The following is a 24,693-nucleotide window of genomic DNA, read 5'->3' on the forward strand; positions in this document are numbered from 1 at the left end:
CAGCGCTTGTGTAAAATATGACTTTGAATATATAAATGATTCTCTCAAGTTTCCTTCTGTTGTATAGACCGACAATAAAAGCTGGCTTTTGTGGCAGGAATCTAAGTTTACCCTCTTTTTTGCCCATCTAATGTCCAAGACCACAGGGACAGAAGAGACTGTGAGACGAGTCTGTGATCTAACTTCAAATGACAATTTGAACCAAAACACCTGCTCCAACTGATTTTTAGTCCAGTTTTTGTTTACTGTGGCATACATCAGCCTTTTCTCCTCGTGCTCAAGTCCTTTGTCTGGCCTTTTCTGGATTTGTTTTCCTATTTCTTAAGGACAGTTATTTTTAGAGATACTGTTTATTTGCTGTAGGTGGTTTTTAGGCTTATAACTTCTTTTTTTGTATAACATTTCCCCAATTTCCTCTTTTTAAAGACACACTGCAAAGATTTCTGGTAAGCACTTTTAAATGATCCTGAAGACCTTCAAAGGCATTTCTGTGTATTTGATTCACTTTGTTTTGGGATATATCAATGACTGTGACTTCTTTCAGTGCACTAAACACCCCCTGTTGCAATGCAAATATTCTGCTTTTAGACAGATCCAAAGAAAGGACTGAACTGTTGTGCAAGCCTTCAAATGTGCTGCGATCTGGATCAGGAAGATTGTTGAATGAAAATCCTCTGTCCATATGCCCTGACCTAACTAACCTGTTTAAGCATTTTCATGCAACCATTAAATAGCACAGTTAGTCTGCCTCAGTTTTATTTGTATAATATGAAAAAAACATAATGTCACATTTAAAAACATGAGAACTTACATGTAAGCTTTAAATTTCCAGTTTATCAAACAGCATTGAGCAGTCCTTACCTTTAAATTTAACCTCTCTTCTTCCTCCACTTTAAACCCTGACTATGGACAATGTTTATTTTGCCTCTTCTATCTGTTTTTACGCACCATCCCGTGGTGATTAATACACAAGCATGATCAATGTTCATGTGTTCCAGTTCAGGCTCAAATCGGTTTGATGTTTGAAGGCTCGCAGTAAAATAATAACTCCCCTCAAATGTTAAACCAAAAGTACTCAAGTCACTTTACTCAGGTAAAGTACATATACCGGAAAATTCTACTTAAGTACAGTAACAAAGTATTTGTAGTTTGTTACTTCCCACCTCTGCAGAAGTTCTTTATATCTAACACATTCTCATTTATGATAGGTTTATGCTTACAAACCTGCAGGGAAACACAGATGGCAACCACCTGAAGGCCCATCGTCCACATCACCGTGTTCCTTAAAAAAAGAAGTTTAAATCTTCGTTCTTGGGTTAAAAAATGATGTTGCCTGTCCAAAGTGAAAAGCTAAATTCTACAGAGGATTCTGTGGCTGGGTTTTTATCTGTGGGTGTTCACATGTGTTGGGTGTTACATCAGTCACTGCAGGATAAATACAATGCTGAACGGCATTTCCCTTTTCTTTTGCAGAATCCAGGTTTACATGATGAGGGGAAATACCTTGCATGTTCTGCAGTCCTCTGCTGGTGTGTATGTTTTCCTCCTGCTGGACTTTGCCTTGGCTCATGTGTCCTTTTCTGGTAGGGGGTCCTGTTCTGTTTGTTCCCCTTGGACTCTGGTTGTTGATTTGGACTTTTCTGAACTTACTTGAAGGACACACAGCTCCTTTTGAGCTCTAAAACTATATAAAATCTCTACCTAAAGTAAAATACATGCAAGAAACAAATACTCTTGCAGTCTTTGTTGGGCTATAAAGTGCTTATAAGTGAGCCGGTATTACACTTTCAATGATAGCATGTTCGATTGATGTGCAAATTTACAGCTTCACCAACATGCATGCAAAATATAACATAGATTTGAATAAACTGTAAATGATTCACCCAAGCAGATGTTGCAGTCCTGCAACACACAGTGCCTTTTGTGGCAGTAAGTCACATTATGTCTACATTTCTTTTAAAAAGTTGAAGTTTGTTCTATTTTTACTCGTCTTAAGTTACTGTGCCATTAATTGGAGAAGAGGAAACTGATTAAGACAAAAGGGAGAGACAACATTGTAGTATGGGATGTACCTTTAAACTCCCCTTCATTTTCCTCGGGTGGTGTTTAGTTTCAGAAAAGAAAAGTTTGGGAAAAGGTGATTGTGCAAAAACTTTGAATATTGTCAGCCTCGTCATGTCCTTAAGTACATATTTAGTACTAACATGTTGGCTCTTGTTACGTCTCCTCAAGGGCAGGAGGGGATAACACAACAACTCCGGAAACTCGGTACAGGTGTTATTAAAAATGTTTAATGGCAGCGCTCTCACAAAATAAATAACCCCAATTCAAACAACAAATGTGGGCGAGAAAGGGACAGTTAGGTTGTGCCAAAAGAACCACCAAAAAGACAAATCCAAAACTTAGCTGAGCTATTATCCTAAAAAAGCAAAAACAAGAGGGAAAAACCCTAAACCTCAACTCAAAACAAGCTCAAAATTACATGGGTGGCACCAACCTACTTACCTAGTGTTTCTAACAAAAAGACTCTACGTGAGTAAGTGTATGGGGTCCCCAAACTTACCTAGTCCACTTTACTCCCACCACAATTATCAAACAAAAGAAGGACAGCAGAGAACCTTCACGCATGTGCCAAACAATTCAAAGGAGGGAAGAGAGCCACGCCCAGCCACAGGTGAGTCTCCTTATCAAGGTGTGCACTCCTGGATTGTCCAATCAGGGTCTCCCTCCTCTAATTAGTTGGACGGCCCCAGATTGACATCAGCCTGCAGTCTGCGACCTAAGGGAACGGCAAACAAAAGGAGGGGGAAAGAAAACATGCAGCCTGCAGACATGTAACAGCTCTTGACTAATAAACAAAATATTTAAAGCAACTAATTAATGTTAAATATGTTTACCTCCATATGTGTAACTGGGATGAGTTTTGTAGTTTTAGTGGATGATGTTCAATGTGTACTTGCAGATATCTGTGTGATCGAGTCAGTCTGAAAAAGGTTTAATAGATCACTCAAGTACAATTAGTCTTTTCTCTCTTCCCTCAAATTTGTGCTTGTTTTTCTTTTCTTTTTTTCTTTTTAAAGGATTCACTTCATATCCCTTTAATCGTTCCCTGACCCCCTCAGATTTTGCATGGACTACTTAATTTGCCTCGACCTCTACATTGGGTGCTGTTGTGGATGAATCTGTTTAAAACCCCCTGAATTTCTGGCAGCTTCAAATCAGCCTGAATCTACTGGAGAATGTTCATCCATCTGTTTGTCTCCTATATGGATCCTCTTCTTGTTTAAGTTAATGAGATCCTCTTCCAGCATCCACAAGGGTCCTGGACAGGATAGCAAGTGATTGTTCTGGAGCTCCATCTGCTGTTGATATCATAGAATAACATGCATCGCTTTTGTGGAAGGTTTAGAAATGAGTACTTTAGAAGGAAAGCTCAGGTTGAGCAGTTTGCACACAAAGTTAGAGAAGTAAGGTTGACATGCTTTGGACATGTGCCGACGAGGAATGGAGGATATGCTGGACGACGACTGGTGAAGATAGACCTCAAGGCAAAAGGCATGAAGACCACAGGGTGAGATGTTGGCAGATGATCTGCTGAAGCGACCCCCAAAGGGAGCAGCTGAAAGAACAAGACTTAAAATTGCAGTACGGAGCTTGTCTGGACTTTTACTGAACAAAAAGCAAGTAACATGCCACAATATTATGCGGCCCCTTAATGGCCCCTGAATTTTTAAACATCCTGAATTCACCCCCAGCTTTTCATGAGAAGAGACCATAGCTTTAACTGGATTTTTTTTATTATTACATCTGGGTTGGTTTTTTGATAGTTTCAAATTCAGTTCACATGCACTTTAATCAATGATACATGACACTGGTACACTCCCCCAGCGATTATTTCATCATGATTTTCCAACTGAGAAATACATTTTTGCTCTTTTTTAAGCTGCTTTCACTGCTGTGAGACCATAGCAGAAAACTCTATCAGAGGGACATTATAGACACTAGCAGGAAATTCACATCTGAGCTCTTCAACAGGACTCAGCAGTGTCATGTTGGTCTCATTCAACCAAGTCAGGAAGCTCTTCAGATCAGTGTTGCAGTGGAATCGGTTCATCCGGAGGTCGAGGAAGCTCAGAGAGCGGAAAGTGGCAGGGTTAGGCGAGGCTATGAAGTTGTTGGAAAGGTAGAGTGCTTTTAGACTTGTTGGAAATGTGTCAGGCTGGATATATGTCAAGGCGTTGTACGAGAGGTCCATCTCTCTTACTGAAGTGAGGCCCTTGAAAACACCTTGAGGGAGCGACTGCAGCGCATTGAAGCTCAAATTGAGACCAGCAACATGCCCAAAATTGTCAAACAGATTGAGACATTTACCCTGAGCCCAAACAGACTGCAGGGAGCTGCTGTGAAGATCAAGAACTGTGAGATTATTCAGACCAACTCGTCTGCTGAAGGAGCAACTCCTGATTCTGTTTCCTCCAAAAAAGAGATGCCTCAGTTGTTTTAAACCGGTCAAAATGGTGGAGACATCCTTCAAGTCTGTTAATCTGTTGTCCTGAAGGTCTAGATGCACGAGGTGACTGGCAAACTGAGAGATGCTGCTCACTGATGAGGGTGCCAACTTGTTGTCATTCAGTAAAAGAAAATCTAAACTTGGTAGAGGAGCAGGGGAGCCTAAATCTCTCAGAGAGTTTCCTGTTAGATATAATAATTTCAGGTTGGGAAGTCGACTAAATGACTGATAACCCAATGCACCAATGTGATTATGAGACAAATCTAATACCTGGAGGTTTGTCAGAGAAGCAAATGTGTAAGAATAGATTTCCCCAAGCAGGTTGTGTGACAGGTTGAGCACTTTTAAATGATCCTGAAGACCTTCAAAGGCATTTCTGTGTATTTGATTCACTTTGTTTTGGGATATATCAATGATTGTGACTTCTTTCAGTGAACTAAACACCCCCTGTTGCAATGCAAATATTCTGCTTTTAGACAGATCCAAAGAGAGGACTGAACTGTTGTGCAAGCCTTCAAATGTGCTGCGATCTGGATCAGGAAGATTGTTGAATGAAAATCCTCTGCCCATGTGCCCTGACATTTTCAGATGGGAGATTTTTGTCCCCTCGATGGCTTTGAAGAACTGCGTGCACTGGCCCACACCAAACCCGTTGCTTGACAAATCGAGTGTCTGAAAGGTCAGATCTCTGAAAGGATTCCCACATTTGTTCCAGTCAAACTTGCCGCTGGACATCTCTCTCAGATACACTGAGTTTAAGTTCAGAACTGTGAAGGTTTTTCCCTGAAAGGCAGCAAGATCAGACTCACAAATTTTCTCAATTTTGTTCAGCTTGAGATTTAGGTCTTTCAAATGAGTCATGTTGACAAAGAAGGGAGAAGGCTGGAGTCTTTTTATGTCGTTACCAAAGAGGCTCAGAGTTTGTAGGGACAGCAGCGGTTCTAGATATTTGTCCCTAAGTATAGATTCTTTAAGTGAGCAGTAATCCAGGTTGAGAATCTGTAGACTTGCCAACCCATCAAAGGCCTGCAGCTCCAGCTGAAGCCCGACGTTAAAGTCGAGTGAAAGCCTCCTCAGATGTTTTTGTCTGCTGAAGGCGTGGTTCCTGATCACAAGCTGTGCATGCTGTCGTCCAAGGTCCAGCACCTGCAGCTCCTCGAGGCCTGACAGGGAGGTGGAGTTGATCTCACTGATGTGGTTCATCTCCAGGTACAAATGGGTGATGTCAGGAGGGAGAGGAGGAACCGAGCGGAGGTTCTGGAAACCACAGTATGCTACGGAGCCCTTTATAAGGCATGATGGGAAACAGCCCGGCACCTGGAAGTTGCACATAGAAATATAGTCGAAGCAGTCAGTCATCAGAGTGAATCAGTCAGCTTCCACAAACACAGATACAGAAGCTCTTTCATACCACACATGAGTTATCATAAGACATCTCTGTGTTGCTTTGTTGTTTTTGAAATCATTTATTTTACTTCTTCTAATTGTTTTTGCTATTATTGTTATGATGTTATTTTTTTTTATCACTGTAATTATTCTGGATCTATAATAGTAGGATTTCTCAAAATTTTAAGTATTTATTCTTTTTTGTAGTTGTTAAGGACTTTATGTTTGTTTTAATGGCATAAATTAGACTCTAAATTGTATCATTCTCCTACTGTGAGAAATTTACCGCTAATATCTGAATAATTTCAGAGTCCTCTCAAAGATTTGAACTATATCAGAATACAGTGATAACACTGAGCACCACAGACAAAAGAAATAAATCAAGTGCAAATGAAAGCTGACGAGCAGAAGCAACCCCAAAACAAACTATTCTTTTTAAAACATGTAAATCATTTTTGACCTCTCTCAGTTAGAGTATGTTTCCCTCCACACATTCAGAGCTGCTTTGTATATAATTTACGTCTCACACACTATATAAAAATTCACATGTATGATAAGTTTACATTACTAACCTGCAGGAAAACACAGATGGCAACCGCCTTAAGTCCCACCGTCCACATCATCCTGTTCCTTAAAGAAATCCTCTTTGAATCTTTGGTCTTCGATGAAAAGAAAAAACGATGCGGCAAAAATCTGAATTCTGCAGAGGACTTTGCCGCAGCGTTTTTATCTGTGTGTGTTTGCGTGACATGTGCTGGGAGGTACATCGACCCCACAGCGTAACCATGACGCTGAAAGGGATTTCCTATTTTCTTCTGCAAAGTCCAGCTTTACAACATGAAGGGAAGTACCTTGTTTACGTCCTGGGGCTAGTCCGGTACACCAGGTTGCACAACTGGTCCAAAAACATATGTTGCAGGTTTTTAATTATGCAAGTTACCATCAGCCTTCATTATATTATCTAAAAGTTTATGTTTGAAGGCCTTGGTTCTGGTTTTGATTACACTGTTGTTTGGTGACTCTGAGTTTTTGTGATGCTGTTGGGATCTGGGATCCTGTTTTGCTTTTGTGATGTTTCCAGTCTGTGTTTACTGTGTTTGCTCCTGTCTCCATGTTTAAGATTTGTCTTTTGATCATTTCCTGCTCTTGTTTTGGATTTTTCTTCCGTTCTGCCTGAAAGCCTTTGTCATTTTTTCCAACTACACGTCCTTGAGTCCTCTTAGCGCCTTTCCTTACGTCTTATTCCTTCAGATGCCCCCGGAAGACGTGAGGAAGGAGATTCAAGCATAGAGGAGTCAAGGCAGCAGGCCAGAATGAGGCATCATCACTGTGAAGCGATGTTAAATATAATGCTTCAGAAATTGTTTTCTCTTATTAAAAAAACACTGCTGCGTTTTATGACTTCATGTGTAACAGTGGGCATGACATTGTTTTACAGTTTGAATATTCCTCTTTTACACACTGAAGGTAAGAACCCTTCTGTAAAGGATACACCTGTGTGTCCTAGATTATACATCCTCTGGATGTTCTCTAGGATCTGAAAATCCTACAACAAATCACAGTGAGTTTGATTTCTAGGTCACAGGCAGGAGGAAGGAGGACAAAGGAGACAAGGTACCACAAATTAGAGAAAAGCCTAAAGTTGCATCTTTGTTTTGCTTTTTTTTTTTGTTGGGTTTATTTATGCTCATTTTTGTATTTATTCATTCTTCCCCTTGGACTTTGCTTTTTGACCTGGCTCCCATGTTCTTTTTTTGGCTGAGATTTCTGTTTGCTCCCCTTGAATTCTGCTTTGGATTTTTCTCAGTGATTCTCAGGATGTGCAATCATGTTACAGCCTTTAAAAAGCTTTCAACTGTAGGCACTAATTGACATATTAGTGTCCCTGAACAACATTGTAGATATTTTTGTAGCCAAATAGTCTGCAATTGGCATGGTTTAGCATTACAGTATATAGACAATCAATAGTTATTTGTTATTAGCTTGTTGTAGATGTATTTACCTTTAAAGGGCCTTTTTTGTCAGTATCACTTTCATATTTCATTGATTACTTTAACATGACATCATGCTGTGGCTTTGCTCTGAACTCTTAAAGCTTTTTACTACCTGTAACTTTTTTTTTTTTAATGCTTTATTCTTTTACTTTTTCTTGTTCTTATTATAATTAATATTATTATTGACATGTTTGCTATTCAACTATTGTGACATTAAATAAATAAAAACCTTTATTTAGAGTTTATTAGTGATTGTGTTCTTGTTTCTATTTCTCTTGTCCATGTTTTCAGATATCTGTATAACTTCTTATGTCTTATGTCTGATTTGCACATTTTGGCCTCATTTTTATTTTTTTATTTTCAACTGAGCTATTTTTTGTCCTATTGTACTCTATTTAAGCTATGCTGCTGTTAGGTGTATTCAGTCTTTTTGCCTGCTACAACATATTTATCTCTGAACTTCTGGAATTAATCTCTCCCACCACATTTAGATTTTGATGTGATATATAGAGCTTTTTAATAGCATGTAGATATGAATAACTCAGTTCATCTGCAGGTGTTGATGTTAGATGTGAAATTCTGAACATATTTGGACACATCTGGATGTACCTGTAACAGGAAACTGTTTTAGTCATGTTTGTTCTGATTTTTTTCCTGTCATGCAATCAATTTGTACATTATGTCACTGAGTTACTCTCTTTCCTCTCACAGTTTCCCAACAGCACTCTTGCTCTTTCACACATCAACCCTTTTCTGGTTTCTTTGTCACGTGTTGATTAATCCTTTCGGTACTCAGCTAGGGAAGTTCGGCACAGAGGTGTACTGTATGTCTCAAAGTGATGAGTAAGCCATAGTTTCAAGCTGAAACTGCTTGACAAGTAAGTTTGCACTCTAAAGAGTCAAATAATGATTTCCAATATTTTAGCTGCATAATCAGTGAAAAGGTGTTTATAATGCAACAGCTCTCAGTGTGGGAAGGAGAGGTGTTTACTGGAGTGTGCGTAATTACTTAATCAGAAAGACAAGTAGCTGTCATACTATGATCAGAATTTAATTTTCATTGTAAGCTCATCTACTCTAATGAAACACTCCAGTGTAGATAAGTGTGTGTGCGCGTGTGTGGTGTGATCACACAGCGCTGTTGAATTTCACAACCTTGGGAGAGTAAAGGTTGCGTGAAAGGAAAAGACACAGAGGTGGCCCGGCATAGTGCCAGTAATGCTACAGCAGTAATTAACACACAGAAGCCCACGATCAAGGTCACAACAATCCATGATAACAATATTGTAAGGCTGCAGTGCCAAGTCAGTCATTATTTTCAGTACTAAAAAGTTGCCTGGACATTTCAAGTATTCTTCCTGGACATACTGAATATCTTTATTCCAATGGCTTTATCTAATCAGCTGTGGAAAACCAAAAAAATGAACAAATCTGAGTTAAATTTCACAGCAGATTTGGAAACTACCAAATTTTCACCTTAATTAATTGCATTTTTCCTTTTAAAAATAGACTTGTGATGCTTAAGACAAAAAACAATGCTGAACGCTAAAAAACCTGAAACATGACATAATTTCCAGAAAATTAAAAACATTTTCAAATGGGAGTGTTTATCGAACAATTTAGATTTTTTCTTTTAAGAAATTAAATAATATTTTTTCATATATGTGTTTTAATTGGCATCATTTTTGCTACATCTGGCATTTTTGATCAATTTATTTGGGGTTTTCTTGAAAAAAATCCCCCTAATGATGTAGAGGTCTCACAAAAAACTCATGTATCAAATACATATATTATAAATGTGATATTACATTAGCTACACTGTAATCTTTACAGTTCAGCTTTATGCAAGTAATGAGTGCAGATGGAGAGTCAGAAATGGAAGATTCTGTTTAGTTCATCTAATTATGTAAAACTAGACTTTGTAATGCTCAAAGAACATGATGTCACTGTTTGTGAAGAGTACTATGATACAGGTGGTAATGCATTTTGTGCCATAACTGCAAAACAGCTCTGGATCTTGTTCCTTGCTTGAGTCACTGGAGTTTGTAGGCTCAGCTTTAGCATCACTTTAGTATACAGACATTAATTTAAAATATTCTCAAAGGTAATTTTCCTCCTTATCCTCAAATTTCATCCACCTACTTCAAGCAGCTGCAGTGGTGTAAGGTTGCAATGCAAAGCTGCTGTAGTGCAGACTCCCACTACAGAGGCTTCCAGGTAACTGCCAGGAATAGATGCATTAAGTGCTGTACCATTGTAGTGGTAGAGAATGTAAACGATGGTATACCTTCTGGGTCTGAAAAGCTAACATGGGAGTTCCTTAAACATGCAGTTCCTTTAGTGACTCCTGTGGTTGGCAAAATGACTTCTGGCCCTCACCTTTGACCTCATCAACGCTTTCCTGATGACTTCATGGGATCGATCACACATTTCAGGTCCTACCTAATAAAACATTGAGCTCATTTGGTAAATTATGGTCATTCCAAGAGTCAGCAAGGAGGGTAATCCAGGATATGCTCATTTGCTATTTGTAAATCACAAGTCGACAGCCAATGAGTGAGCAGTTGCACACTAGGTCATCACGTCTGGTTTCAAAACGCCAAGATGGCAATAGTGAAAATGCTCATTGCTTATAACATGACTGCAAAAAATAAATGGGTGGACAACCAGTAATCTGGACTTCTTTTGTTCGTGTTGTTTGTTTTTTAGTTTAGCCCGCTATAGGGAAGTTGTATTAGACAAAGAACTATTGTAGTGGAGTCAAACAGAGACTTAAAAGCCTACACACTGTCCACTTGGGACATTGTGTAGGCTTCTGACCTGTCCTTTTTGATCTTTGATATTATCTTTGTGTGTCTTTCTCTGTTAAAGGAAACTCTTCAAACAATCAGCTGTCAGGCTACATGCTGTATGTTTCCCTTCTATGTAGCCAAAATGATAGAATAATGGAAACGAACGCAGTACACAGCACTACCATTGATATTTGGGGCTGGTTTATCCTAGTGGTCACTCACAGTATGGCAATGACACAAATGTCATGTGACCCAAAAAGCATTATCCCTGTAGACTATCATTATAAAACAACATCTGTAAAAACAGCTGCTGGCAGCCCATGAGAGTCATATTTGAAAAACCAAGTAAGAAAAAAAGTGGCTTTTATTTGTGTGATGTCATCATAATATAAAGTTTATGGGCCCGGTAAGAGTGTGAATGGGCCTGGGGGAGGAAGTGCAATAATCAGCAAGCTGCACCTAGAAAGCTTCTCTGGTTCATCCACATGGATGTACTGAGGAAAAATGGAAACTGTGCACAAAGTTATTAAGGAAACTCCTCTACATTCTTCTTTTTTTAAGCAAGAGAACTGTTGGCATGATGTTCTTTTCAAGAAATGCTGTATTCGTTTCATACAGTACCAGATGTAACAGGACTCAAACCTTCCAAAAAGGTTTGTTGTTACAGTCCACAAAATGTTTTGTTTTGTTTTTTTTAGCAAATGTGAGACGAGCCTTTGTGTTCTCTTTGGTCAGCAGCGGTTTTCATCTTGGATGGATGCGATTTTTGCCCAGTATTTTTCTTATTGTTGAATCATGAACTCTGACCTTAACTGAGGCAAGAGAGGCCTGCAGTTCTTTAGATGTTCTGGGTTGTATTTTGACCTTCTGTATGAGTCATCGACACATTCTTGTCGCTCCTGGGAAGATTTACACCTGTTCCAAGTTTTCTCATTTGTGGATAATGGCTTTCACTGTAATTTGCTGGAGTAACCCTTTCCAGACTGATAGATGTCAAACACTGGTAGCACTATATAATAATGACACACTATTAAATATTGTTAAGGTATTAATTTAATTCATCGGTCATACATAGTCATCCTTAATATGGCATTTATAAATGCAAATATATTATTATGACTATGATCATATTTTTCGCTTTGCATGGTGGAACATATCTCCATTTATAAATGACATACTAAGAAGGAGTACTGATAGATAAATGATCAATTAAGCACTTGCTAATACCTTACAAATGCTCAACTGTTGTAAAGGCTCACCTTTCAGCACACTCACTCACTTCACACTTAACACTGTGACATTATTATATAGTGCTAACAGCTGTTTCCATATATCGTGGTATGGTGCATTGGGTTGTTAAAAAAATATCTTTTAGCCTAGGCTAGTAGGCTAAAAGATATATTCTTTTTAAAAACTCAATGCACCGTACAAAAAAAATTACAAAACCCAAAAATCTGGTTGATTAAATCATGATTTAACAGGGGGAGTGAAGGGGAAGAGAATGGTTTTACAAATAGGGCCAAGTGTGGGTAATGGGAACCCAAACGCTAACTTTGCCTTGGGCCCCCTATGCAGTTCAGTCGGCTTTCCTTTTATTCTTGAAGTACATGTCCTTTTGTTGAGCGAGTAAAGTCGGACGAACTGTACTACTGACTGTGAAGTGAGCTCGTTTTGTGTCAGTGGCAGCTCTGAGCCGAGGGGAGGGGGCAGAACTGACTGAGAGGAGTGACTTTCTTTCAAAAATAGTTCACTTCTTCATCACAGCAGCAGCAACCGGTGCAGCAGCAGAGGCAGCAGCAGCGGGTATGGAGGGTGTGAAACATAGCTCATCACGGAAATAAGTAACGGGACCGAGGAGGACGCCAGAAAGTACCGCGAAAAAAGAAAGAAAGAAACCGAGATACATCTAAAGTCGGAGCCACACGTTTCAGTGTTGATGTTGGTGTTTGGACGCGAATACCTGCCGAAAATAATCCCGGTGAGTGCAGCTCGTCTCTCAGAGGATGTTAAAGGCTTATAACATGATGCTGGAGCAGTAGTTTCACGATTTATCCGCATTAACAACGACTTTCGGTGTGAAATGTACCAGAGTTAGTCAGTGAGAGGTCTGAGGAACACATTCATTCGAGGGAACAAGGTGAACAGGGAGTTAAAACTTTCCTGCAACATGGCCGCTCAGATGTCACTCAGCTTCCCAGAAGTAGGCAGAACTAAAAATGAGCTTTCACTCGACCCTATTTAAACGTAAATACGAGTCCAGAAAGTCTTTAATAAACCTGTTTAAAGAAAGGTTAGACTCAAACGAGAGTCCAAAGCGGTGTCCGTCCCTGTCTGGAGTGTTAGACCTAAGTCCTGCCCACTTTTTAAATCAAAACTTTTGTCCTCTCATATGGGAGGAACGTTACTCCATTCAAAAAATTGTCATTTTTACGTTTCTTGGATGATTGCCAAACACATAAACTTTCTAAAGCTAAATTTAATACTTTTTTGACATTATAAAGAGTCATTATAAAATTCGGCCCACACCTGGGGAGTAATTAAAGCATACATATATATATATTATATATGTGTGCCTATGTACAGTTATGGTCAATACGCTGAATGGAAACAGATGTAGTTGGCTGATAATGCTTTTGTTTTTCATAATCAATCATGTGACCGGTTGGGTGAGAGGAAATGTTTTAATAACTCGAAACCGCTGATAAGCCATTTCATGTGACATGTGCGGGTCAAACGAAATGATTTATGACACCACAGCCTGCCAAAAGATGCTACTGGAGATAACCAAAGCATTTAGGGGGAGTCTAGCAGAGCATGACAGCATCCAAGCCATCCATATCCAGCTCTCAAGTGTGCTCAGCTGGGTCTCCTTCTGCAGTAGCACATATTAAAGTTAAACTTTAATATGTGCTAAGTCGATTGCATTCCTGCACTTCTCTTTGCTGCAGTGAGGAAAATATCACAAAATTTATTTGATAAAGTCTCAAATTCTACATTTAGAAGTGTGAAGTAACCCTCCGAATTGACCCTGAATTGCCAAATTGCAGTCTGGCTTCATTGAGATGGTGAAACAAAAATATACTGTGAAAGGTTTATGTTTAAATCCCCTATAAATGGTATATATACAAGCATATGTCCAATCCTGCTTATAAGTGTAGTCAGCTCCTAAAAGGCCAGAATCCTAATTTGCATTGTCAGTTAATCTAATGCATTTTTCTTCATTCCATTCAAAAAAATAAAAAATTCACTTTACTGTTGTTTAGAGCCCAGCGTGGCATCTTCAGCAGTTAAAATCCTCAAAAATGTTTGGTTACTGTTACATTTAACAAGAAGAGCGTCAAATCTGCACACCTGAGACACTGCAACCAAATAATGTGTGTCCTTTTTACCGGAATCATGATTGAAAAAGTTAAATCAGTGTCAAAATTTATGCATATTATGATACTTAACTTTCTCAGGTATTAAAACTTGGCTGATAATGAGATTATTTCAGAGTGTCTGTGTTTCTCTGTCCTTCTCAAACCAAACTGAATTAGCATTCAAACTTCAGGTAGAAAATAAACAGTCTTTATTTTTTTAAACAATATCTAAACAGTCAGGTTCATAGCAATCAGAGTAGCTGTGACTAAACACAGGAAACTGTAGGAAAAGTAGACTTCTTCAGACTTTTCCTCCCCGTGGAGGAAGTTGAAAGGAGATGGAAGGCAGTGAAAAAGAGAGCGATTGCAGTAACTGATTATTTGTGTCTCACACTATCCCCCGAAGGCACATTTTCCTTGGTAGATACATATTATGCACTTTAATTGAGCAGTGGGCGATTTGTTTACACCTTTAGTGGAACATAATGAAAGGGAAAGCAAAAATTAGCCATTCCTTTTTTCCAGGCATCCAGTCAAAACCCTGCACACAATAACCAGGCATTTAAAAAGTAGCGACTGTTTTACCTTATTTACCTGCAGAGATTCTGTGTCTTTGCACCATCTCTCACTTCGTTACGTTTCATCTCAGAGTCTCCTCATGGAAAGCTTTCATTGTCTTCTGATCTGCAGCAGTGTTACTGTCTCCTCTGTGGGTGGGAAGATAATAGAGGTGAGGTTGAAACCTATGATTACCCACCTCTGCTTTGTATAATTTCTCAGGAATTAAATTACAGTGAAATGGAAGCATTTTGCATGTTGAAGCAGCTGCTCACAGGGATTTCTGACTGTTTACTCTCAGGCATGCTTGATGCTTCTGAGTTTGATGGCTTGCAGCAGTGCAGTAAAACGCAGTGTAATGACAGGCTTGTTTTCAGTGCAGAATTACAAGTTTAGGAGTAAATTTGTATAAGAGCTTGTTTTAAATTCCTGTAATAGTTAGTCCGCAGTGATTGACACTACAGTTTGCACAGTTGGAGCTGCCTGTTTGTCCCACCAACTGAACATTTTTAGTGTTACTCTGGTGTCTCTGTGCTGTCTTGAGACACAACTTTCACTTCCCATCTCTGTCACTTTGTTTTTCTCTGGCCCCTTGCAACATTTGTTTCTCACCGTTTGCTTCCTTCCGGCTTCTTGGTGGATCTCAATTTCTCAGTGTTTTTCTTCTTATCTTCAAATCTTTGTCATGTAGTCAAAAACAAAAAACAGTTTCATGTGAATTTGTCGGTCTATATTTTATGTAGGAAGATCATGAAAATCTGAGTGGCAATATATGTATACTTGCTAAAGTTAAAGGTTTGTTCTATAGTAGTTTTCAATTTGCTATTACCACATTGCAGTGTTTTGAAGTCAACTGTGGCCTGAACTAGAGTAGCAAGATTTACTACTTCAGTGATTCTCCACAGAACTTTTTAAATATTACAAATTACCAAGATTTTTTATTAGTCTGAATCCAAAAGCAGTCTGACTTTGATGACTTTATTATAAGATAATCCAGTCAAACATGTTTTTTTGAAATGTTTGTAAAATGTTTTTTCTAGTATCACTGAAACAAGAAGGAAGCAACAGACCAAGATTGTCTAAATAAATCAAATTTAGAACAATTTAAAATGCTTTCATGGATAAAGGTACAGGTATGATAAACACAAACTCAGCCATTAAAACGGTATTTCTGTGTAAAATATGTTTGGGTACTCTGATAAAATATTTTGTATGAGGGTTAATTTGGCCACAGCAGAGTTGCTGCACACTTCTAAATAAACTTAGATCCTCTATAAATGAGGCACCGTGTTTAAAAATGGCTGTAATTCATAATTCATAATGTTTTTAACAACTTGAATTCAAGCTGAAAGTCTGCAAATTTTAAACCCAGTGGTGTACAGAGGCAAAATTACTAATACTTATAAACCGTACTGTACTTGTTTTGTCAGACTTACTTTACTGTCACCTGTTGCAAAGAAGTGCATTAAATACTGTCTGATATGCAGCTATTAAACAGCTCAATAACCCCTACAACAAACTTTCTTTACAGTAAACCGCTTCATATCTGCAGATCAGAACATGCACCTCCTCTGTCAGTCCTCCAGACAGCCGTGGCATGCTGGCTGTATATCTTAAATGTGAAATGAGAGATGTGCTGCTTCTGTTTTTACCTGCCTGGTGACGGCCCCCGAGTTGCGCAGGGTCAGTTTGACTGTCTCTTTTTGCAGCTTAGAGATTGAAGGTCACGGGGGAGAGGCTGGAGACGCGGGGAGAGTTTTGATTTCAGTTCAGTGCAATCAAAAGTGTCCCTTAAAGAATAAAAGGCCCTAAGAAAGGGCATTAATGGAGTCTATGTTTTGATTTGTAGTTTGTTTTTGTTTGTTGTCAAGGTATTTAAATGACAAATGCAATCTTTTTTTGTTATTATTTTAAGGAATAAAGTAAAATATTTGGAACTTGTCAAATTAGAAATGATCAACTTCTGTTTACTGATGGGTTTATTTATGTCATTTGTTCCCTGTAGTGTCACATATTAGAAAAGAATTGCAAGAAGTTGTAACTACCCCACTGTGGAAAATTTAAAGTCCACCTCTTAAGCATTATACATTATTTTCTGTCATGTATATAATGCCACAGTATTTTAGTCAACTTTATTTTCACTCCATACTTTGCAGATACTGGCCCTTCACGGCCTGCAGTTTGTGAAATATTGAGCTAAAAGTTGGGGGAAGAGATCTTAAAGTGGAGCCAATGAGGTTTATTTTGAACTGTGACTCTTGTAAAGCTTCTTTAGCCGAGTCACAGAATAAAAATACGGAGATGGGACTGAGCATAGTAGGTCCAGGGTAATACTATATCTAGTACAAATACAGCTACCAAGTGACAATTTATTTGGCCTCCATTAAGATTTCTCCATTAAGCTCCAGGACCCTTGAGACTGAGCCAAACCAGCCATTAATGCACTCAGCCACAGAAAAATTCAAGTGTCTCAGTTGTGTGAAACTTGAACTTTTAAATAATTAATTAAGAAAAATACTGCAGAGCTTTTATTTTATTTTTTTGTCTGGCCAAAAAGCCTCACCTGTTTTACAGTGACGTGTCATTTAGAGGATAAATGGAGCTCGGAGGTATTTCAGAAACGTCAGTGTCTAAAGTTGCAGCATGCACTACTGTAAGCTCATCATGTGTGACACACACACACACACACTAGTTATGTCCTGTCAAGGCAGTTGGTGAGAATAGTGAGCAGCTGCAAGTGGTAATGTGGTCATGTGGTATGTATAGTGTGCGTGCAGTGTTAGAAGGGTGGTAAACAACACTGTGTCTGCCTAACGTCCGTTTCTGTATCGTGTTGTCGTGTCAAAGTTTTAGCTTTTGGATTCACGCACAGATCGCAGCGGTGAGTTGCGCGTGGGTGCTGGAAGAGAGGGATTTTTGATATTTAAACTGGTAGGTGTGTGTGTGTTTGTGAAAGAGAAAGTGGTGTTTGTGTGAGGGAAGATCATGTGTGTTTGTTTTTTATTCAAGGACCATTTGTCATGCTCAGGTGTTAAGCCTGTAAATGTGTAACTGCTGTTTTGATGAGGTACTTAGGTGGTGTGTGTGTGTATGTGTGTTTGTGGGGAGTAGCTGTTAATGAACAGGTGCACTGGCTGGGTGGTCAGCACTGGTGCAACGCCCAGTTTTCACACTATGACAACATACGTGGCACACTAAAGATGCATCGAGTGCAAAGTTCTTGGCATGTATCGATTTTTAAAATGCTAATTCTGATGTTATATTTGTTTTGGTTATTTACTCTGCTAACATTATAAACAAGACACAGGCAGCCTCGTAGGCGGTACAAAAGATGGATGAAGTTACCCATTGGTTATGAAGCTCAAAGCTTTTAGCCCCCAGTGTGTTTTGGCACAGATGTGATGAGCGAGGGGTGGATCTGTCTGTGCATGCTCATTGGCTAATATCTTGTGACTGGCAAGTTGTTGGTCAGTTTCTTTCGGAGTTAGCCAGTCTTTCATCTCACGTCTCCAGCTGATTCAAAATGCTGCTGCATGTCCTTGTGAAGTTCTTGTTTTTCTTCTCTGAGCTGTTTTACTTAAACTCCTGTCCGAGCTGCTAAATCATCTGAAAAGTTATTCTTGCATATACAGAAATCTAAAGAAAGCTCAGAGAAAGCTCATTGTTGCCCCTAGATTATGGAATAAATTGCCTAGTACGTTAGACAGGCACTTACATTGTCCATTTTAAAAATTCATCTTAAAGCGCCTTTATACTTTTTGGCCTTTGACCCAGCATGAGACGATGATCCTACTTGTTTTTAATTATAATTGGGGTTTTTTTAAAGTTGTTTTCATTGTATACATTATGTTGTGTACAGTGTTTATCCTTATCTGCTTTTGCCATTTTTCCAGTGCTTTATAAATAAAGTTGACATGGTACTCCTCCTTTATGACTCAGTAAATGATCATAATTTGCAAAATGGACTTAAAATTGATTTTTAAGTGGAAGCCTTTATGGGCTCAAAATGTGGTCATAAATATTTTGTACTTGTAAATCGGTTTTGTACTTGTAAATCAGGATTTGTATGTGTAAAAAAAAATTTGTGTGTGTGTGTAAAAAAGATGTGTATGTGTAAAAAAAAATTTGTGTGTGCGTAAAAAAGATTTGTATGTGTAAAAAAAATTTGTGTGTGTGTAAAAAAGATTTGTATGTGTAAAAAAAAATTTGTGTGTGCGTAAAAAAGATTTGTATGTGTAAAAAAGATTTGTGCGTGTGTAAAAAAGATTTGTGTGTGGACTTAGCCAAAAAAAACCCTGCAAGTTACAAGTACAAATTTTGACCCAATTTTTCTTCCTTTCATCTGATTGGTCAATGTCATGTCAATCACAAATGTAACAATCCAACCAGAGAACAGATGGGTTTGGCTGTCGGAGGGGTGCTTTTTTTGAACTGCAGGTCCTTGAAGGGTAATACAGGTTGAAGCTGGAGGATCTCTATATAAATATCCGATAGCAGCTAGGTCCCCTAACTTTCAGTTGCTGTTGAAAGGATAAAGTTGTGGTATATCAGTGGTTAGAAATACCATTATTACTTTAGGATTAGTTTAACACAAAGTCAGGGCTGACCCGGGACCATTGCTGTGAGTCACAGTGCGCAGCATAAAAGTCCTTTCACATCAGACGCAGGATGTGCTGCTAATGCTAACTAAAAGCAAAGGATCCAGAATTTGTTGCTGGCTGCTGAGCTCTGTGGGTTTTTGCAGCAGCTCTACCTGTACTAGATGCACCTGCTCCTTGTCTTTTCTATCTCTGACTTTATGTCCTCTACAAGAGTTTCTGTTTTTTTTGCTAGTTCTTCAAATGTTCAATAAAAACATCTATGCTAATTCATAACGAAGAAAGCTTTGTAATGAAGACTGTCATTTCCAAAACACTGCCCGCCCCCACCCCGCGGTCCGCAGCGCTGTTGAAAAGGCTGTGGAAGTCCCTATATTAAACACGTAGACCTGTGACACAAAAATCACCAAACTCGGACGACCACAGACTGTTTTCCTTCGTGGTGATGAAGGAAAACGCTGGGTTGGCATGTAAAAGGGCATTTATTCCCTTCAAAGACCTGCAGTTAAAAAAAAGCGCCCCTCCGACTGCCAAACCCATCTGTTCTCTGATTGGATTGTTACATTTGTGATTGACATGACATTGACCAATCAGATGAAAGGAAGAAAAATATTGTAACTAGTAGTACTTGTAACTTGCAGGGTTTTTTTTGGCTAAGTCCACACACAAATCTTTTTTACTCACGCACAAATCTTTTTTACACATACAAATCTTTTTTACGCACGCACAAATTTTTTTTACACATACAAATCTTTTTTACGCACACACAAATTTTTTTTACACATACAAATCTTTTTTACGCACACACAAATTTTTTTTACACATACAAATCTTTTTTACACACACACAAATTTTTTTTACACATACAAATCCTGATTTACAAGTACAAAACCGATTTACAAGTACAAAATATTTATGGCCACATTTTGAGCCCATAAGCCTTTGCACTCATAAGACTTTGCACCATACTGTGTAATCATGAAAATTTATCTGATTGGACGAACGATAAAGACAAAAACAAATGCATGGCTCCTAACAGACAGCAAGTCACTGTGATTGTTTTTTTTTTAATGCCTTCTGATCAGTTTGGATGCTTGCTTCTGCCATTGAAAATAAATTACTGCCATCTCAAAATTTCAGCTTGAGTATCTCAAAATTTTGACTTACTGACTGTTTATCTCAAACTGAGATAACTAAGTTCAAATTTTGAGATATAACTTCAAAATGTGGACTCAAGGATGGTTATTATTATTATTATTATTATTATTATTTTATCATTATATATGCAAGCTTCCATAGAGCGATGCAGTAGTCAGGTGGGTGGAGCTTCTGTGAGCCAGAGCTGTTTGTCTTAAATGACCATATTTGGGAAATCCACTCACATCATACAGGAGCTGAAATCTGAGCTTTTTATTCACAGAGACTACTTGCAAATACACCAATCTTATTTTACGCGTTTCCTATGTTGTATATTAGAATCCACCACTGTAAAACTATATACAGTGAATGTTGTATAGAGTTCGTTAAGAAACTGCTTAAAACAACCAAAATACGGTTTACAGGAACATGTATAGCATTCAGAGTTCACATACACAACTAATAGCTGATTAGTGCTACGACTGCAGTTCAGACCATCTACATTTGTGGAGAAAGATTGAAAATCCTGTGTGAAACTTGCCTTAAACTGTTTTCCCTGCATTCTCACATATTTCTTTTAGAGTTTTATTGGACAACATTTGTGGGGCAGTGTTTTTTGTGGGAGCCAGTGGTGGGGCATGCAGGACCAGAGAAATAATATTCTTTGTTGTGGGTGGATTGCTGACTCTGTTGCTGTTGAGAGCCTGTCATTATAGTTATCTTTTGTTGGCACTTGGCAGCTGTTCGGTTTTTGCTGTCTTTTCTTATATTTGTCTATAAAACACTAGATTATCTGGTGCAGAAACACTCAGCATGTACTGTTGCTTTTAACAAAGGAATGGAGCGCGTCAGTCAAAAATAATGATGCCTTGTTTCCAGCTCTTAGAGAATATGGAGTATGGTATTAATTTAGTGTCGAGTCTTAGTTTTATAAATTCAGTATGCAGATCAGCAACATGAGAAATGAAAAAGTATGGTTTAATCTATACATGGGTACAAGGAAAGGGACAAAGGAAAACTAATCAGTTCCCTAAAATTTCCCCAAATCCTGCAGCGAATGTCGTGTGCATGTGTGCACCAAAAGAGCCACCCACCAACAAGTTATTAAATAGAATAATAATACTTACTGATATATACTTTGTGATTATAAATAACAGAGAAAGCATCAGCTGTCTAAACTTTCAAAATAAGAGCATAGAACTTGTCAAGTAGTAAATAGATCAGTGAAAATGAAGATGAAAACATACACTTCACAATGGCTAAAACTTTGGCCGAGCTTTCCTTCATGCAGTGGTGCAGGTCTGTTCTGTGACAATATTAAAAGCTTGAGTTAACTGTACAAGTAAACATAGTTTTTGATGCATTTGTATCCATAAATATGACTGTTTATTTGTTAATCACTTCAGTCTGTAAATGCATGTTTTATTCAGTCATTTTATTAAGGGCTGACTGTGCACCAGACTGACACACGAAAATTAACCTTTTCTGATGCAAAGTTCTTGGTTTTTAGAACAAAGACCCAGAATATAATTTTATTTATATAGCACCAAATCACAACAACAGTTGCCTCAACTTGCTTTGTATTGTAAAGACCCTATAATAATATTAGAGAGAAAACCCCAACAATCAGACGTCCTCCTATGAACAAGCACTTGGTGAAAGTGGGATGGAAAAACTCCCTTTTAACAGGAAGAAACCTCTAGCAGAACCACGCTCAGGGAGGGTTGGTGATCTCTGGGTTTGACAGATAGGAAACAGGACATTGTGGAGGAGATCCAGAGATGAATAATAAGGAATTAACTATTTACTAAGACATACTTTAAAACAGTCTGTCATGTGTACCAAAATTCATGTATTTTAACAAGTTTCTTTTCCGCCCTTTGCCACCTTTTTCTCAGTCTGGCCCTCTGTGAAAAGAAAAATCTGCCTACCCCTGCTCTAATCAGTGTTTCGCTCAGATTTGGGCTGTATTTGTGGTGGAAGCATTGTTGTGGAGGACACTGTACCATTCAGTTATCTTAATAAGTATCTACTCTGGAATTGTGACAATTAAATACCAGAGCACTGTAATCAGCTCCCACACTATTGAGTTTCTCATGCCAGGGATGGACTCTGTAGTCGTCGTTTAGCTCTATAGTCATTAACCAGTTTTCCACCTGCTGCAGGTTCTGGTTAGAGAGTTGGCCAAAGTCATGAAATCTAATTTTTCTTAATCAAATAACAGAGAAATGTGTGGACTTCTACAAAGTAATTTAAACCTCTGTTTTAAACACGCTGCTAAAGTTATATGTGGACAAATTGCACTTTCATACCCAGAGGTGAGTTTTGAGCCAGGTCTCAATCAGCTGAATGGTAGAAAAGTGACCACACAGCAGTTATGAAACACAAGACATGAGGGGCTACAGTTAGCTCGTAAGTGGGCAATAAACTTCCAACATAAGAGCATGGAGATTGTCCACTGGTATATAAGCTGCGGAAGGTGCCGTTCATTTGGACTAAAAAAACAATGAAAAGCTAAGAAAAGTTGTATTACCCCACAGCTGTAAAAGGGCTGATGGGGGTATTGTCATCAGCCACCTGGGTAGGCAGTGTGGATGTTTGTGAATGCAATAACTTGAGAACAAGGCGGCTGATGAGTAGCACTGTCAAAACTCAAATCATAAACTAAATTGACGAAAGAGTGATTGTAGATGAGTATAAACGTGTGTGCGGGTCTCCAACTAATGTGTAGGGATCTCGAGGTGTGGTGAGTCCCCAAAGAGTCTTTGAAAGGCTGGAAACACTCAAACTGCCTTTCTCTTGTCTCTGTCTCTCTGCTAGACGACCTTTATTGAGACTCCTCTGTCCTGTGTGACCCCCCTGACACAGAGAGGTATGACCGCACACACACGCGCACACACACACACACACACACACACACACACACACACACACACACACACACACACTCTCATATAATGGTGATAATAGTAATGAAGTTCATCCTTATTCCACCTTTCAAAAATAAGTGCCTTAGAAGAAAGCAGGAAACAAACAGGAAAATAAACACTTAAGAGGCGATAAAAAAGGAAATAGGAATAAAAATTAATTAAAATAACATAAAAAATGTAAAACAAGTGAATAAAAAGCAAATATAACATAATTAAAAGAAAAAGATTAAAAAAATTATGAAAGGATATGGAAATGATAAAAAATATGTGTTTAAGAGGGATTTAAATGGCAATAGTGATGTCATGTCAAAAGAACCAATCAACTTTGGTCCTCAGTGGAATTGTCATCAGAATTTAACCAGGTCTCTGTTAGTGGGAAAACATCAGTTTTGTTGATGATAAAATCAAGTATAATAAGAGAGAGGTCTCAAGGAAACCAAAACTGATGGTGTGGTAAGAATTATGAGGTAAATTTAAAATGTTGTGAGGTTCGATGGGGTTCTGTAGGAATATTACTTGACTTCTGGGACTATTCTATGTTATTTACTCCTATACTTTGATCTCCAACTACCAATAAAGATAACTGGCGGTGAGTCAGGGCTGAGGAGGTAGAGGCTGTCAGCAGTTTGATCCCTGCACTGAGCAAGGCTCCCTTTTGGGACTGTCTCTTCCATGTCTATGAAGCCTGACAGTAGTGAGTATTTCTTCTTTGGGTCATCAGAGTCCTAGCAACATACATCACCACCAGGATACAGAGTGTGTGCTCAGAGTAATGTGTTTGTTTCCAAAAAGCTCAGCAAATGTTAGCGCTAATAAAACACCAGGGTGCAACACCAATGTGCATCTCCACCCACACAGAAAAGGAGCAGCTGTAAATACTCTCCAGGTCTCTTCTCTTTTAAGTTCTTGCCCCCTCTACTTTAGGAGTTCAAGTATACAAAGTAAGGCAATGAGAGCCCCTACTCTGTTAGTCAACACTTAGCTTTACAAATCAGTAATACAGGTATTTACTGTAAAGACACTTTTATTTTGCAAACAGACCACTTCAGCAGTAATCCACCATGACTTTAGCTTCTTTGTTTTTGGTACCTAGTTTTGTATATTACATTTTCCCTCGTGTTCAGCCTTTTGTGTCAAGTCTCTGTGATGTTCCACTTGTTGGTTTATTTCCTGTTTTATTTTGCCATTTTGTTTATTTCCCTTGTCTGATTTTTCTGTGATTAGCTTTAGCCATGTTCCCCTCTTGTTTCCTCTTCCCTCATCACCTTGTGTATTTGTTGTGATCGTTTCCACTGGCCCTTTTTTGAGTTGTCCCACTTAGCTGTGCTGTTCCTACTGTTTTTCCCAGTGCTTCCTAGTGCCTCTTTTTGTTTTAAGCATTTTAAGCAATAGAGACTTAACTTTATGTTCAACCTCTGCCTACCACTGC

At 38.6% G+C, this 24,693-nt stretch overlaps 2 protein-coding genes across 12 annotated transcripts in view; one reads left to right on the forward strand and one right to left on the reverse strand.

The window, feature by feature from the left end:
- Positions 1–3,095: 3,095 nt before the first annotated feature.
- On the reverse strand, positions 3,096–6,534 carry LOC146501910 (toll-like receptor 5). The gene is made up of 2 exons (XM_085132475.1): positions 6,469–6,534; positions 3,096–5,827 (listed from the first exon to the last, which is right to left on the reverse strand). Exons 1-2 carry the CDS (start codon positions 6,517–6,519, stop codon positions 3,950–3,952), a joined length of 1,929 nt encoding a protein of 642 aa, XP_084988601.1. The 5' UTR covers positions 6,520–6,534; the 3' UTR covers positions 3,096–3,949.
- A 5,705-nt stretch (positions 6,535–12,239) lies between these two features.
- LOC146501911 (dystrobrevin beta-like) overlaps positions 12,240–24,693 on the forward strand; it is a 46,243-nt gene continuing 33,789 nt past the window's right edge. For 2 of the 11 annotated variants that reach the window (XM_085132451.1, XM_085132446.1), the window contains exons 1-2: positions 17,364–17,480; positions 23,155–23,206. The gene's annotated coding sequence lies outside the window, so the exon portion shown is untranslated. The other 9 variants (XM_085132448.1, XM_085132453.1, XM_085132444.1 and 6 more) reach the window with 9 other exon arrangements.

Source organism: Neolamprologus multifasciatus, chromosome 15 (assembly GCF_963576455.1).
Source record: "Neolamprologus multifasciatus chromosome 15, fNeoMul1.2, whole genome shotgun sequence".
NCBI classification, from domain to species: domain Eukaryota; kingdom Metazoa; phylum Chordata; class Actinopteri; order Cichliformes; family Cichlidae; genus Neolamprologus; species Neolamprologus multifasciatus.

Coding starts and splice junctions, on each gene's coding strand:
- LOC146501910 (XM_085132475.1), bottom strand. CDS start 6,519: ATGATGTGGACGGTGGGACTTAAGGCGGTTGCCATCTGTGTTTTCCTG. Junction 5,828..6,468: donor CCATCTGTGTTTTCCTGCAG/GTTAGTAATGTA, acceptor TGCAACTTCCAG/GTGCCGGGCTGTTTCCCATC.